This window comes from Pipistrellus hanaki (assembly GCF_964339955.1).
Source record: "Pipistrellus hanaki genome assembly, chromosome: 5".
Lineage (NCBI taxonomy): Eukaryota > Metazoa > Chordata > Mammalia > Chiroptera > Vespertilionidae > Pipistrellus > Pipistrellus hanaki.
The window spans coordinates 76,103,925-76,119,992 of NC_140507.1; the positions used below are offsets into that span (position 1 = coordinate 76,103,925).

General features: G+C 54.6%; 2 protein-coding genes across 5 annotated transcripts in view; both read right to left on the minus strand.

Moving 5' to 3' along the window:
* The window catches only part of TYK2 (tyrosine kinase 2), a 122,378-nt gene that overhangs the window by 68,553 nt on the left and 37,757 nt on the right, over positions 1 to 16,068 (minus strand). The window lies entirely within an intron of this gene.
* RAVER1 (ribonucleoprotein, PTB binding 1) lies at positions 73 to 15,597 on the minus strand. Of its 4 annotated transcripts, none has more exons than XM_084885690.1 (13): positions 15,332 to 15,597; positions 13,692 to 13,758; positions 9,945 to 10,414; positions 7,283 to 7,474; positions 6,979 to 7,108; positions 6,528 to 6,622; positions 5,575 to 5,659; positions 5,059 to 5,270; positions 4,656 to 4,964; positions 2,546 to 2,620; positions 1,972 to 2,112; positions 1,491 to 1,574; positions 73 to 1,403 (listed from the first exon to the last, which is right to left on the minus strand). In XM_084885690.1, exons 1-13 carry the CDS (start codon positions 15,548 to 15,550, stop codon positions 1,257 to 1,259), a joined length of 2,226 nt encoding a protein of 741 aa, XP_084741816.1. In that variant the 5' UTR covers positions 15,551 to 15,597; the 3' UTR covers positions 73 to 1,256. The 4 variants fall into 4 exon arrangements, with proteins under 4 accessions (XP_084741816.1, XP_084741815.1, XP_084741818.1 ...); XM_084885689.1 differs by having other exon boundaries at positions 5,575 to 5,662; positions 15,332 to 15,596; XM_084885692.1 differs by lacking the exon at positions 1,491 to 1,574 and having other exon boundaries at positions 73 to 1,166; positions 5,575 to 5,662.

Consider the following 16,068-nt stretch of genomic DNA (forward strand, 5'->3'; position numbering starts at 1 on the left):
ACACCAAGACCTGTAGAGGCCACCCCAGACCTCCCACCCAGGCCCATTGTCTCAAGAACCAGTCAGCTCTGCTTTCTTTAAAACCATTTACTTACAAACTTTAATTGAGCAAATGTCTTTGTGAGAGGAGGGGGACCCCCAGAGTAAGAAGGAAGCTGTGGCCTAGTTGGCCAGGGGCGGGGCCCAGGGTCACTTCAGGCCAACAGGTCCTGCTGGTGGGCAGGGGCAGAGTTGATCTGCATGGAGTTGTGTGATTCCAGCAATGGTCCAAGGGGAGGCCAGCTCCAAGTGACCTGGCCAGGGATGGAGGTGAAGCTCATCTTCAACGTGGGGGAGTCAGCAGAGGGTCAGTGAGGTGCACAGTGTCGCACTCCCATAGACAGAGCAGGGGGACTGGTTGCAGTGGGCAGAGAAAGCCTGTCGCTGCAGCTGGGCTTGGGCAGAGGAATGGTGGAGTTGGTTTGCTAAGGCCAAGGCTTTGGCCTTCTACTGTCCCCAGGGTGGGACCCTGGGTAGAGGGATCCAATCCCCAGGCCAGAGCTGTTTGGTCCTGAGTCAAGCTTCCAGAGCTTGACGTCTGAAAGGCTCTGGCCAGTGGGGTTTGGGGCCCTGCTTTAAGGCATCAGAAGGCAAGGGGACTGTGGCAGGGAGCAGGGCACCCAGAGCTGGAGTACAGGCCAGACTGGGCAGGCAGGGGCAGAAGGCCACCATACCTGCAACAGACATGGGAGAAAGAGAAAAGAGCTGAGCCGTTTCAAACTGACGAGTGTGGAATGGAGGGAGGCACAGACATGTTGAAACTTGCAGGTATAAGACCTGGGGGTCGTTCTGGATTATTTAAAAAAATAATAAAAATTAGAAAAGGAAATGAAAGTCAATTGTCAAAGTTAAAAAAGGGGGATAGTCTCTGATCCTCACGGGAGGTCAGGGAAACCTCCAAGGCACTCGAAAGGCCAAGATACAGGAGCGACGAGCAGGAGCAGGCTCCCCGAGCGCCGATGCCGGGGAACAGGGCGGGCAGAAAGGGCCCAGCCTGCTCGCGCTCTTAAGGCTGAAGGGTTTCCGTGCTAGGAGCAGACCAGAGATGCGGAGTAGCCCCCAAACTCTCCCACACTCCTTGGGCTCCAGCTGGTTGGTCAGCAAAGTCTTTCAGAGATTTTCTATTACTGAAAGGAAAAAACAAACAAAAACACAAAACACCAGAAAACCCAAAAGCGATTTGGTGCAGGCCCTGGAGCATCTCTGGCACTAGCCCCTTAGAAAATCCTCTTGCGCTTCAGGTACGAATCTGCATAATGGCCACCAAGGCCTTGGGAGTGCTGTCCCACATAGCTGCCTTCTGGGCTGGGCTCTGGTGAGGGCAGCAGGTGGGCAAAGCTGCGTTTCTGGCCACCCAGCGGTGTCTAGAAACAGAGGAGAGGGGGTAGCGAGTCAGGGGCCACCTGGGGGTCGTCATCCCCGCTGTGTGTGCCCTCAACCCTTGCCCGTACCTTCAGTAGGTGGCTATGGCCATTGGGCCCAGGGCCCAGGCCCAGGAGCCCTTCTCCGGAGCCCAGTGGAGAGGAACCAACCGCCTGGCAGAAATGGGAGATGGGATAAAAAAATCCCCCAGAGCAAAGGTCAGGACTTCCGGTTCAAATCATGCCTCCGCTGCTTACTAGCCATGACTGGTGGGTGGGGGTGGGGATGACGACAAATTAGCCCTGACTCTGAGCTTCAGTGTTTTCATCCATCAACTGGGGCTAATACCACCCAACCCCTGGCTTCTGGGAAACTAAGTGGAGGCTCAGAAGGCTGGGCAGCACCAGGTGCTACACACACAGGTGCAGGAGGGCTGTTCTAATTCGCCTTGGCTCTAAGCAAAACGGATCCCTGCCACCACCCTAGCCATTACTAGGCACCGAGGCTCAGAGACCCCTGGCATCCTGGTTGTCCCTGGGAACCTGTGCTCGGCTGGGGGCGGCTTCTCACCTTGTTAAGGTGGCTTTGCTTGAGGCCAGCCTGCAGGCCGCTGGTGAAGTAGGAAGTGGGCGAGCCCGAATAAAAGTGAGAGAAGGATCCCCCGCCTCCTCCACCACTCCGTTCGCTGAAGCCACTGGGTGGAGGGGACATCTGCAGAGAGGGGGAAGGCTGAGTGAGGCAGACTACTGCAGTATCCACCCACTTTTGCAGACCACTCCTAGATGACTCTGGACTTTGGCCACAAGCAGAAGTGCCTGCCTTCCCTTCTGCCTCTAGGGAATCCTGGGATCACCACCACGTGCACAGGCTGGCCGGCTGGCCGGCGAGATCCACGTGGAGCTCACCAGCTGAGGCCCCTAGACAAGGCCCATTTCCCACCATATTGACCACCAGGTCTATGACTAAGGCCCGTACACTGTTAAGCCTCAGCTGAGCTGCAAGGTGAGTGTAGAGAGCCACCCAACCGCCACCCCACAGACGGGTGTGAAATAACGTTAGCTGTTCTAAGCCACATGTGGTGGGACTGCTCGTGCAGCAAAGCTAACTGATACACCTGGACGGCGGGATTCACAGGGCAGCTTACTCTGTGCCGGCTGGGTCCGTGAGGCCCGAGGGCTGGCTCCCGTGGGTGGGAGAAGGGCCGCCTCGGTCCCATGTCCTGAATGAAAGTGGGAGAAAGTGTGTTGAGTTGGGGTCTGCACCAACCTCACTCTTAGCTGAATTCTCCAGCACATATGTCATTAGGGCAGTTTGAGGGGAAACTCAGCCTGTAGAGTGGGGCAGTGGGACGGAATGTGCTGTCCCAGGGCTGGCTCCACCTAAGACCCAGAGATGACTGCTGTGAAGTCAGGTGGCCCCACTGGAGCCAGGTGTGTGGAGTTTTCAAGGCAAGCTGGGCATTAGAGTTGTGTGAATGCTTGCAGTTTTTATATGTTGGTATCGGTGTCTATTTCAGTTTTTATTAAAATAGATTTCACTATCAATTGTTATTCTTTTATATATAAAAGGCTAAGTGACCGGCCATAAATCCTTCCAACCATCTGATAAACTGTGCACTGGCAATTTAAAAATAAATGTTGCCCTAACCCAGTGGTCGGCAAACTCATTATCAACAGAGCCAAAAATCAACAGTACAACGACTGAAATTTCTTTTGAGAGCCAAATTTTTAAACTTAAACTTCTTCTAACGCCACTTCTTCAAAATAGACTCGCCCAGGCCGTGGTATTTTGTGGAAGAGCCACACTCAAGGGGCCAAAGAGCTGCATGTGGCTCTTGAGCTGCAGTTTGCCGACCACGGCCCTAACTGGTTTGGCTCAGTGGATAGAGCATCGGCCTGCGGACTCAAGGGTCCCAGATTCGATTCCAGTCAAGGGCATGTACCCTGGTTGTGGGCACATCCCCAGTAGGAGGCGTGCAGGAGGCAGCTGTTCAATGTTTCTCTCTCATTGATGTTTCTAACTCTATTCCTCTCCCTTCCTCTCTGTAAAAAAAAAAACCAAATATATATTTTTTTAAAATGTTGACTTGCACATGTGCAATACATATAAAGCACTCGTTGGCACCAATCTATAGTTAAAAGTAGGAACATTCCTACCTGAAGCTGTTTTTCTGACATGGTCAGTTATATGTTGCTTTCTTTCAAGTTCCAAGAATGTGTGACATTAAAGTTGTAAATACTTCAACCCAAGGGACATTAGTCGAGCACTCTGAAAGTGTTTTTACTCTTAATGTGGTATACAGGGAGATATTAGAGTAAGTTTAATCCATTTATCAGTCATTGTTTTTATATTGTTTTAGGTTTTATTTGTAGTGTTTTTGTTTTTATATCATGTTTTTGTTGTTTTTATGTCATGCCTTTGCTGTTGTTATGTCATGTTGTTATTGTTTATTTATTAATTTATATATTGTTTTCATATATATTTTACTAATTTTCTTTCATCTCTGACACTTCTATTTTATAGAGAAAGGGCAAATAGCAATATTAACCCTTTGCACTCCGAACCATTCTGGACATTGGCTACCAGCTACTCTGAACCATTCTGGACATTGGCTACCAGCTACTGGACGCTACTTTGTGAAACGTGCGTTGAATTAACTCAATTCCCCATAATCACTAATAAACTGCAATGTCCCCTGGACATCCGAGTGATATGCTAGAATTCCGATGTCCCCTGAGAGGGGACAGCGGAGTGCAAAGGGTTAAAATATTTCTCCTAATAAATTTCCTTTCAATGTGCACGAATCCATGCACCAGGCCACTAATTTTTCTATATTACAGTGTGGGTCACACATAACACAGGTGGCCCACAAGTGGCCAGTCTGCAACCTCTGACCTGGAAGCCGCTGGGGCCACAGAAAGAACAGTTCCCCAGGGACAGAGACCGGAACCTCAGAGGGGAGAGGCGAGAGGAGGGCAGAGACAGGAAGCGGAGTCCTATCTCTAAGGGATGCAGAAGGACAGCCTACAGCCTCTTGGGAGAGACAGACAGACGGAAGCAATGCCCGATGTGCAGAAACAGACAGGACTGAAGGGCAAGGACTGTGTCTGGCATGTTCCCCGCTGTCACAGTGCTCGGCCTGGCAGTGTCAGTCCTAGAGAAATACTGGTTTGGAGAATGACTTGCTCCAGGGGACAAAGGGCCACAAGAGCCAGCCCTCAGGAGGGCTGACAACAGGGCACAAAGATACTCACCGGAGGGTAGTCGAAGCCATAGCTGTCAGGAAGCCCTGGTTCGGGGGGCAGGCGCGTGCTGGGGAGGGGGCTGAGCAGGCGGGACTTGAGCTGGAAGGCTTTGCTGCTGCCGCCGCCTCCACCACCTCCACCTCTGGGGACTGGGGGGTTATGCAGGGGGCCCTCAGCTGGGCGGTGGCTTCTCCCGGCGCCTCCCCAGCCCCGGGCCTCCTTACTCGCCAGATTGCTGGCAGGGAGCAGGCTGTGTAGGTTCAGGTAAGGGTTCAGGGGGATCCGGAAGTCCTTGGGGGGCTCCCCCAACAGTGAGACCTGTGGCGAGAGGGCTGGATTCGAGAGGGTTCCTGATGGGAAACGTCGCAGGGCAGGAGACTGGAACGGTGCTGGGAGCAGGACAGGACCTTACCCCGGGCGGTGTTGGCAGAGGCCCGCTCTCTTTCTGTAGGCCTCTGAGGCCAGAGCCTAGGAGGCCCACGGGGGCAGGGGGTGTAGTGAGCTGGGCTGCTGGGGGACCCAGGCCCATGGGTTCCCGGTCCCCTCCGGAAGGACCAAGCAGTGGCGGGAGCAGGGGTGGTGGCTTCCCTCGCCGGGGTGGCAGCTCTGGGGGCAGGCCCCCTCCTACAGAGAGAAGAATGTCAGTGGCCCAAACATACGGGCCCTTCCTTCCAGGGTCCTAACGCATTTTCCTGGACCAGGGTGAACTGCCAAGGAACACCTGTGTGCTGGGCACTGAGCAAGCCCTCTGAGTACATCAACTCCCAGAATGCTCCAGGGTTCTCCCATAAGGTGGGCGCCCAGCTGACAGACACTGAGACCCAGAAAGGTTAGGGCACTTGCCCAAGGCCAACTGGAAATGTACCGCCCAGTAAGGAAAGGGGAAGCAGGATGGGCCCAGCGAGATGACAAGGGGAGGGTCTGTTACCTGCAGACAGCTCCCCAAGGAGGTGGTTGGCCGACTGCGCACCAGCCTGCAGGTTGCCCAAGGGAGAGTCTCCCAGGATCCCGGGCTTCTGGGGACAGAGCGCAATCAGCTGGTGATGGGGGCAGTGTGGCCTTAGCAGCAGACAGCTATTGCCAAGGGTCTCAATGCCCAGCACACCCAGATTCTAGCTCACGCGTTCACGGGCCCCCCAATGTCTGTGACACCCTGGCCATCATCCATTTGGCCAGTTAGTGGTCCCCAAGGACCTCCTGATGCCAAGACCCACCTGAGAGCCAGGAATATGGACCAAACACTCAGTAGTCAGGGCCTACCACCTCAGCGTTAGTATCACACACACACCGTGACAATCCTTAGGCACCCACCACCCCACACCCAGCCTCTTTGATCACTGAAGGAGTCATTCTTCACTACACATGGATTCAGTCAGTCTTAGGCACACCAAAGTCCAAGCCCACAACTTCACACTGCCAGCTATCACCGGACATACTCCTGCCACTGACACGGCCCCAGTGAATCAAACCAGACAGGGTAGTACATGTGTGTTCTATTTGTCTGCGTCCATCTATGTGCGGTGTGTGCGCGTGCTCTAAGGTGTGGTCTCTGTGTGTCTATTTTTGTGTGTATATGTGTCTCCCTGTGTGCACTGAAGTGGTACGGTGTGTATATTTGTGTGTACGTGTCTGTTTTTGTGTTTCTGCGTGAGGGAGTAGGGGTGAAAGGCCATTCTACTCCCTGGTGGGGCCAGGTCTTCTTCCCCAAACTGAGTCCTGAGCACCTGTGACAGGTCAGGCCCCATAAGGCACCAGGGACACAGCCAGATGGCCCTCAACCCCGGAGACGGCCCCAGGTATGAGTAGTGTTTGAAACTGAAAGGGAAAAGGCTGGGGCAGCACGTGTGAGTGAGGAGGGACCCTGGGGCCCACACCCGTTACCTTCTGACCCTGGGTTTGCAGGGCCAGCTGCAGCAGCGCCGTGGACAGGGCAGGCCCATTGAGCAGTGGCATGGCTGGGGGGGCACCCAGGAGACCTGGAGGGAGACCAGGGAAATGGGCGGTGATCCCTGGATGGAAGCCCCCCTCTGCAATTCAGAGGCAGCCCTGCGCCTGAAGCCATGAGAGAGCAAGTGAACAGCCCAAAGGAAGGGCCTGGGAAGGGAGAGTGCCCTGGGAGAGGATGGCCCCTTTCCCATCGCCTCACTGCAGGCTGCAATGCTCCCACCTAGGACTGCATGCAGGCGACCTCTGTTCTTAACCCAGCTCCTGCACACGGGGCTCTTGTCACAGGGAGCTCAGACGGGAACAATCCCTGGGAGGTGTCTGGCTCTGAGAGGCTGGGGACCGGTCCCCACAGTGCCCTACCCACTGTTCACCTGACATGCCTTACCCTGTTTGCCTCCTGAGTTGCTGTGAAGCAGGGGATTGAGCAGCAGCTGGAGGGAGGCGGAAGGCCCCAGGTTGTTGAGCAGCTGCAGGATATTGGGTTCAGGCAGGAGCCCTTTGCCCCGATTGAGGGCCTGAGGAGAGAAAAGGATGGTGGTTCAGAGCCCTGCCAGGCCACAGAGGTGAGGCCTCATCCTTCCGTATCGCCCCCAGAACCTGAGTGGCGACCGCCAAGAGCCCTGGTTTCTCAGGGGAGGAGAGCCCGGCCCCCCCGGTTTCCCAGTTCCCCTCCCTGGGCACACACTCACCGTGGCCTGGGCAGCGATGAGCGCAGCCAGCATGCTGCGGCCAGGGGGCCCTGGGGCACAGAAGGAAATGCGCAGGTGGCTGCCCCCCAGGGCCAGGCCGTCTGCCTCCTGCTGCACCTCTTCAGCCATCTCGGCAGTCTCATACTCCAGCACAGCGAAGCCCTTCAGCTGCCCATCCTGGCCGTACGCCAGCTGGTGGGGGGTGGGGGGGTGAAGATGAGTGCCAGGGGGACAGTGACCACTCTCACATAGAGTGACAACTGTGACCAGGCATGGATCCCTATTAAGAGAGACCCCCACGCCGCCAGATAGGGTAGGTTTTTGGGCCTGGCACTGTTCTGGGCCCTGTTCCTCATTAGCTCATTGAATCTTCCCCATGGCTGGGAGAAGCTGCATCCTACCCATTTTTCAGAGGGAACAACTGAGGCTCAGAGAAGTCAGTATGCTCAAAGTCGCACAGCTGGTGGGAGGACGACGCTGGGACCCGTCTCATAGGGATCAACTTCCTTGGGCTTCATGCCAGTGTCACTTTGGGACTTTGAGATTCCCGAGCATAGGAAGCAAGGTCGCAGGGCGGGAGGAGGGGCTGGCTGGAAGAGAGGCAGGTGGGTGGCTTTGGAGCACCACCAAATCAGGAGCCTCAGGCCAAGGACACTGCACCAGGGCTGGGAAGGCACACAGCCTGGGGGCAAAGCAGGTGGCCTCTGAGCTCGGGCTGGTGGTGAAAGGGAACAGCCAGTGAGTCACAGGGAACAGAGGTGTCATCACGGTGGACGAGGGAGACCTGTCCACCCCCCTTGACTGCAGCCATTTGGTACTTTAGGCTTTCAGCTCCTCCTCCAGGCCCTTGGGCCAGATGTGTTCCCAGACTGAGAATTTTTAGGAAATCAGAAAGGGAGAATACCACATTATATTATATATTACATATCAGTCACTCCAGTAGGGTCCAGGGCACCCTGAAAATCAAATGCAAATAGCTCTGCATCAAGACACAAAGAGAAAGGCGATGGACAGCCCCACAGTAGCTCTCTGCTGCAGACCTCTTGGTTTTCCCGGTATTTCGGGCGCTGGAATTGTGGGTGGGGACTATGCCAGAGAAAGCAGATACTGGGTGAGAGCTGGGCTCTTCACTGTGTCCAGATGCAGGCACTGTCAGCATGCCCACTTTGCAGATGAGAAAACTGAGGCTCTGAGAGTGGCAGTCCCTTGCCCAGGCCATATTGCTGGAGCTGGGATCAAGCAAGGCAAAGCTGATACCCTTAATAGGACTGGCCACCTCAGCATGGCGATGGCTGTCCCAAGAGCTAATATCATTTCTCTGGGTTCTGACTGACGTAGTGTGGTTTGGGACCAACCAATGTCCACCAGTAGGGAATGGTACAGAGTCCATAAAATGGAATATGGCACCGCTGCAAAGGGAATGAGAAAACTCTCATGTCTGAACACAGAAAGATGCCCAAGACAGAATGAATGGAAAAACCAAACCAATGTAGGCACAGCAATGAATGGATCCAGAAGAGCCCATCTCTGGCCTGGCCCCATACCAAGGCCGGGATACACATCTCACAATCACAGATGAATAGAGACTCAGAGGGTTAAAGGGCAACCAGATGGGGAAAATGAGGCTCAAAGAGAAAACTTATAGTTCTTGCCAACCTCAACCTCCACATGAGGAAGTGGCCCTTGAACGAATTCATCTATGTCCTGAGCCCCACCCAGGACCTAACACACAGGAGGTGCAGGAGCATGAATGAATGCTGAGAGAGCAAGGAGAGGAGTTCTTACAGATGTCCCAATCCCCAGGTCCTAGAATCCACTCATCCAGGAGGAGCGGGCCCCACCTAACGCCACAGAGCTGGGGTCTGACTCCGGTATCAGCTTCCTCTAGGCTGCCTGGGGCTCTGGAGTCAGGCTGCAGTGTTCCAATCCTCCTCCTACCATGTCCTGGCTGCATAACCTGGGGCATGTGACTTGACCCTTCTGTGCCTCAGTGTCCCCACCTGAAAATGGGGATTATACTGCTTACGGATAAAGGGACTGCAATAACGTGCTCAGAATCCAGTGAGTGCTAAAGGAACGTCTGCCTTGGGGGATAGGGGGAGGAGGGCAAGACCATCTGGCCTGGCCTATTCTCACCCCACTGTGCTTGTCACAGGCCCTGACAAATGTGACTTGGATGAACCAAGGATCTTTTTGTTAACCAATGTGTGAACACTGAATCTCAGAATGAGTCTGGTCAATCCATTTTCTGACCTCAAGCTAAACAGACTGTGGGCTCCTCCCGAGCAGTCTCCTCAGTGCTGGGCCTGGGACCCAGTAGGCGTTCAAGAGATAGCGAACGAGTGCAGGAGTGAAAGTGAATGAGGGTGAACAAGCTTTGGCCCAGCTTTCACAAAGGCAGCCTCACCTGCACTTCACATGGGGAGAGGCCAGCGAGGTTAAACCAGGCACTAGGGGGAGTGCAGGGATTTGAACCCCGGTCACTTGGCTTCTATCTGAGCACCAAATGGCCTAACGAGACCCCATTCAAAATGGCAACGTCAACACTTCACTGAAAAGGGATCCAGGAGGTTGGGGAGGGCAGGTGAACCCAAAGGACCCCTCCCAGGTGCTCCAGGCCTGGCAACTGCTCCCCAGGCTCCCACGCCAGGCGCAAGCTCACCTGGCAGAAGGTTGGTGTATGGACAGCCGACAGAGCCTGACGCAGGGCGTCCACGTCACTGAAGCCAGGGGGCAGGCGGTCAACACAGAGGCAGCGGGAGTGGAGCAGGGCGGGGGTCAGCTGTCCTGCATCCGTCCAGTGCACGTAGAGGGTGCGCGTGCCCAGCGGCTTGCCCAGCAGGTCCGATTTGGCACGGGCAGCCGAGTCCTTCTTCATGTACTCGGCGAAGCCATAGCCCTTGGAATGGCCAGTGCGCTCGCTATAGACCAGGAAGCAGCGCTCCAGGCTGCCAAAGGGCCGCACCAGCTCCTCGAACTGCTGCTGGGTGAGGCTGGGGGGCAGGTTGGCCACGCAGAGCAAGGCATCAGTGGGCTGCAGCTGCACAGACAGCTCGCGCTCCCGCAGGCTGCTCTGGTGGAAGGTGCTGATGGCGGCCTCGGCCTGCTCCCCGTTCAGCAGGGTCACAAAGGCTGCAGCAGGAGGGGGAGCGGATCAGTGGGGTCCTGGAGGGCCTGCCCCTCTGCCCCATGGCTGCTCGCCCTTACTTCTCTCTAAACCAGTGGTTCTCAACCTATGTATTTATAAATATGTTTTTATTGATTTTCCACAGAGAGGAAGGGAGAGGGATAGAGAGCTAGAAACGTCAATGAGAAGCATCGACCAGCTGCCTCCTGCTCACCCCCTACTGGGGATGTGCCCACAACCAATGTACATGCCCTTGACCGGAATCGAACCTGGGACCTTTCAGTCCGCAGGCCGACGCTCTATCCACTGAGCCAGACCAGTTTCAGCATGGTTCTCAACCTTTCTAATGCCGTGACCCTTTAATACAGTTCCTCCTGCTGAAACCTGTTTGGCTCAGTGGATAGAGCGTCGGCCTGCAGACTGAAGGGTCACAGGTTCGATTCCGGTCAAGGGCATGTACATTGGTTGCGGGCACATCCCCAGTAGGGGGTGTGCAGGAGGCAGCTGGTTGATGTTTCTCTCTCATCCATGTTTCTAGCCCTCTATCTCTCTCCCTTCTTCTCTGGAAAATCAATAAAATATATTAAAAAAAAAAATACAGTTCCTCCTGTTGTGGTGACCCCCAGCCATAAAATGATTTTCGTTGCTACTTCATAACTAATTTTGCTACTGTTAATGAATCATAATGTAAATGTCTGTGTTTTCCGATGGTCTTAGGCGACCCTGCTAGCGGTTCTCAGCCTGTGGGTCGCGACAGAGCCTAAGACCATCGGAAAACACAGACATTTACATTATGATTCATTAACAGTAGCAAAATTAGTTATGAAGTAGCAACGAAAATCATTTTATGGCTGGGGGTCACCACAACAGGAGGAACTGTATTAAAGGGTCACGGCATTATAAGGTTGAGAACCACTGCTTGTGTGATCTCAGAATACTGACCAACTAAGACACCTCAGGCCCCAGTGGACTAGATAACGGCTAGCTTTGAGCAACTCGTGCAGGTGTCTTCTACCCCCAGGAGGCCTGCTTTCTGCCCTCACCCCCTAGCCCTGTTCTCAACCTACTCATGAGCTCACCTGTCCTCTTATATACTGTGCACCTGGCTAGGTGACACAAAAGGAATAGGTGAGTAACTTGGATGACACAGAGAGTAGTGGTCAAGCATGTGGTCACTAGAGCCTGGTTTCAACTCCAGCCTAAGTGGCTGTGGGGGTCTCAGTTTCCCCATCTGTTAAATGGATGTAACTTATTCCTCATAACCACCATTGTGCCAGCAAGGAAATAAGTGCAGAGCAGCGGCACCCTTAATAGGGTGGAGGAGCCTGGACTTGAACCCAAGCAGACAGGCTCCACAGCCCCATTCTCACCCCGTCCTCACCACCTTTCTAGGCCAACATCTCTCTACTTCTCATGTCTGAGCCCTGGCCTAAGCCTTAGTCCTGCTGCCACTCCTGGTTTTCTGGCCAGCCAATAGCTAGCTTTTCAAAATGATTATCAGGGGCTTCTCACTGCAGGGGACAAGAAAGCCTATGTGGCCGACCCCGTGGCTTTACTAACCTCCTCTCCCATCTCTTGCCGCTACTTCCTGGACTATGCTAGGCACATGCCCGCTCAGGCCTTTGCAGCTGCACTTCCCTGGAACACTGACCTCCCCTTCTTCACCTGGTTAATCCTGATCCACCCTTCAATCTGATTGCAAACATCACTTCCCCCAGGAAGCCTCCCCTGACTGCTCCTGTTGCAGATCACAGCTCTGGGCTCCCACAGCATCCAGTAGCCTCTAGTCCTATGACCACTTCACCTTCACGCCTGCAGTTGTGTGAATGACCTCCTCCCCCAGACTAGACCGCCGCTGTTTGGTTCACAGCTGTGTCCTGTGTCCCAGCATACACAGGCGCCCAATAAACATTTATTGAAAAACACTATTAATGAGAGTCACTTAACCTCTGGAACCTCAATACCTGGCATATACACATAAGAGGTACTTAGTAAACAATTCTGACTTGTTGCCCTTGCCAGTGTTTACTAAGTATCTACTGGGTGCCAGATATAATACTTACAGCCTTTTTAGCTATTTTAATATGTTTTACCTGTGGCTAACCCAAGCAGGTCATACCCAATTTGTTGGTAAGGAAACTGAGGCTCAGGAAGGGTGAATCACTTACCTATGGCCTCCAAGTGAGGACAGACCAGGGCTTGAACCCAGGTCTATTTGTCTCCAGGACCCAAGATCTTAACCACTACCCCTGCCCTTCAGGTAGGTCTCCAGGGTCCCCGTCCTCACCTGCTTCTCACCCAAGTTACAGATTGCAAGCACAAGGCCTAGAGGGAGGACACAGATACCCACTGAGGGGCTCCCACTAGGTGGGGGGTGCAAGGCTAACAAGACTGGTCCCTGTTTCCATGGAGATGACCACTCAGTGCAGGAGGCAGGTGAGCGAGCCAGCAGTAACAGCCCAGAGTGAGGGGGAGCGGCACTCAGGCTCTGGAGGAGCTGCCTGCCTCCACCTGGACAGACGAGGGGACAGCCAAGAACAGTGGCAGAGGGAACAAGGAGGTGGCAAGGCTGGGGCACATCCTTGCAAGATGGTGTCAAGAGGAGGCTCAGACAGGTTTTGAGGAGAGAAAAACAACCAGGTTAGGGTTAGGTTTTTTTGTTTTGTTTTTATATGTTTGATTTTTAAAATTCGTTTCAGAGAGAGGAGAGAGAAATAGAAACATCAGTAATGAGAGAGAATCATTGAACTGCTGCCTCCTGCACACCCCCTACTGGTTAGCAACCCGGACATGTGCCCTGACCAGGAATTTAACTCGTGGTTCATGGGTCAGTGCTCAGCCACTGAGCCCACCGGAGGGCTAGAATTATGCTTGATCAGATTTGCAATCAACTGATCAAATGTGATAGATCCTGGCGCCCTGGGAGAGGACAAGTAGGAGTGTGAAGTCATGGAGAGAGCAGAGGGAGACTGCCATTTTGACAGAGAAGGAGGGGCACCAATCGTTCTGGAGGTCTTGGAAAAGACCAGACAGGCCTAGGTGACTGTGGCTGGGGGTATGGTGTGGGAAGTAGGGAAGCCCGAAGCTCAGGTTTCTGGCCGAGCAGCCGGAGGAAGAACAGGAGTATCAATGAGCTCCCAGAAAAGATTGGGTAACAGCCTGTCTTGTGCTGGCCTAGGGGATGTGGAGCCCAAAACTCAGGAGAGGAGATGCCAGGCCAGAAAGCGCCCAGCTCCAGGGACTGTCACCCTTGCCGCAAGCCCGCCCCACAGCCCCACAAACCTGTCCCTTTGTATCTGTCCACGAAGCAGTACTTGAGCTCATAGTCGCTGAGCAGGTCGTGCACTTCCTGCGAAGACAGAAGCCAAAGGACGGGGAGTCACCAGGGGCTGAAGGAAGCAACCCAGTGAACCTTCACATGGAACAGCTACAAAAGCCGGTCAATTCCAGTCCCCATTTAACGAAGGAGGAAACTGAACTCAGAGCAGTTACTTGCCCAAAGCCATTGAGGCCACACCTGGCAGAGCCGGGATTCAAAGTCTAATTGCAGCTCCCATGTTCTTAACCCACACAAAATACTCTTAAGAGAGTCGGGTGCGTCCGAGTTCAGGACCCAGCTCTGCCTTATGCCCTCAGGGGAGTTGTTTAACCCAGTGGTCGCCAAACGGTGGTCCGGGGACCACTGGTGGTCTGAGGTCCAAAAGGTTGGCAACCGCTGGTTTAACACGACTGACTCTCAATTGGAAGCCTGACTCTTTTCAAAAACATTACAAATTAGGTATTAACAAACCCATTTTGCAGATGGGGTGAAGGTCAAGACGGCAGCAGGAATGCCACCCAGAGGCACCTGTCTGCGGACCCTGTATACGTGAAGCCCACACTGGGTGGCTTCCTGTGCTTCCCAATTCCCTCCTGCTGACACCGCCGCCTTCTTGCAAGCCAGCTTCGGGGGCGAGGCTCTACGGCCTACTTGTGCCAGCTACACTGTGCGCCCTGCAGGAGAGACAGTGTGTTCCCAGCTAAGAGATGGCAGGTGCTAGGAGGAAGGCTGACTCTAGAAATAAACCAGACCATGCTTAGTGGTGCTTGCCCCAGGACTGTCCCCAGGTCACGCCCTCCCAACACTTTGGTGGCCCTACCAGCCATGTGCCCACCTACAGCGACGGTGAGCCAGTGGCTGATGTGTTGGTGGCCCAGAAAGGAGGAATTCTGAGCAACAGGAAGAGCGTGCCCGTCCCACCACCACAGGGCAGGGCATACCACATGCAATCTCCTTGGGTCCAAAGAGCAATGGGAAGCCCTGCGCCGGGAGGCCCCAAGAGAAGAGCACCCCTGGCCAGAACACTGGCCCCTCCTTTCTTGAAGGTCCGTGGGCTGGGAGCAGGAGACCCCCTTTTTCCAAGGAAATTCTGGGGCTTTGTGAGAAGAAAGATCTCAGGAGCTGCTACAACTTCCGATCTCTCTCTAAGAGGAGTTAATAAACCGTGCTCTAGCCAACCCTGAACTTTTCTGGCTGTGAGGTCTCGCCACTGCATGGTAGAGGGGAATGAGGATAAACGCAATCAGAGCAGGGAGCAACTGGCGTCTCTACTCCCGCAGTCCCAGTCTGGTTGCCCATTCACAATCCCCCAACTTGGCCAAAGCTGCCTGCCCGCTTCAATCACTAGTTCTCTTCCAAGCCTGTGGTGGCCCTTAACAACATCCTCCCTCGGTCCAAAGTTGGTTTCTCCCTCCATCGCCGCCCCCCCGCCCCCCCGCCCAAATCCGCCCTTGGCCCCTCCCAAACCCTCACGGATCCTGCGTTGGGACTCTCCCGCCCAAGCCCCTCACACCTGGGCACGCGAGCGTCGCTGTTGCCTGGTTCCCCCCGCGCACGCGCACGGTGGTATTTCCCGCCACGCTTCCACACCGCCCCCCCATACCTGGTTGGTCACGTCCCCCGGGAGGCCCCGGATCAGTATCTTGCGGCGGTTACGGAACTGGCGCTCGGTGTGTTCCAAGCGTTTCCTGATCTCCTCTGGATCTAGCGGCTGCAGTTCTTCTTCGGGCGACCGGCGCTCTGGGGCATCGTCAGCTTCAGCCTCGGCCCCAGGCTCCGGGCTCAGCGGGGGCCGGTGAGTAACGGACACGTCGGCCGCCATCTTGGGAAACCCGGCGCCTTCTGGGACTAGCGAGCCGGGGCGAAGCGGCATAGAGCGTCTGCCTATTGGCCGAAGGAAGCCCCGCCCCTTCTCTTCAAACCTCTCAGCCCATTGGCTAGAGCGCAGCCCGCCTCCCAGAGTTCACGCCCCATCTGGGCGCACAGCCTCCCCCCCTTTCCACCCCTGCGACGTCACCCAATACACGCTCAGCGGTGGTGGGAGATCCCCTTAGCGCAGGTGGAATCCAGCCTTAGACACCGGCCCGGCTGGTGTGGCTCAGTGGTTGAGCATGGACCTATGAACCAGGAGGTTACAGTTCGATTCCCGGTCAGGGTACATGCCCGGGCTTCAGGCTCGATCCCCAGTAGGGGGGGCATGCAGGAGGCAGCCAATCAATGATTCTTGCTCATCTTGATGTTTCTATTTCTCTCCCTTCCTCTCTGAAATCAGTAAAAAAAATTAAAAAAAATAAGTTTTATATATATATATATATATATATATATATATATATATACACA

Excerpts from the sequence above, each read along its gene's own strand:
- RAVER1 (XM_084885689.1), bottom strand. The coding sequence starts at position 15,550 with ATGGCGGCCGACGTGTCCGTTACTCACCGGCCCCCGCTGAGCCCGGAG. Across the intron at positions 5,271-5,574 it reads CCTTGGGGAGCTGTCTGCAG|GAGGGGGCCTGCCCCCAGAG; the intron begins GTAACAGACCCT and ends TTCTCTCTGTAG. Across the intron at positions 2,621-4,655 it reads ATGGCTTCGACTACCCTCCG|GACATGGGACCGAGGCGGCC; the intron begins GTGAGTATCTTT and ends ACTTTCATTCAG.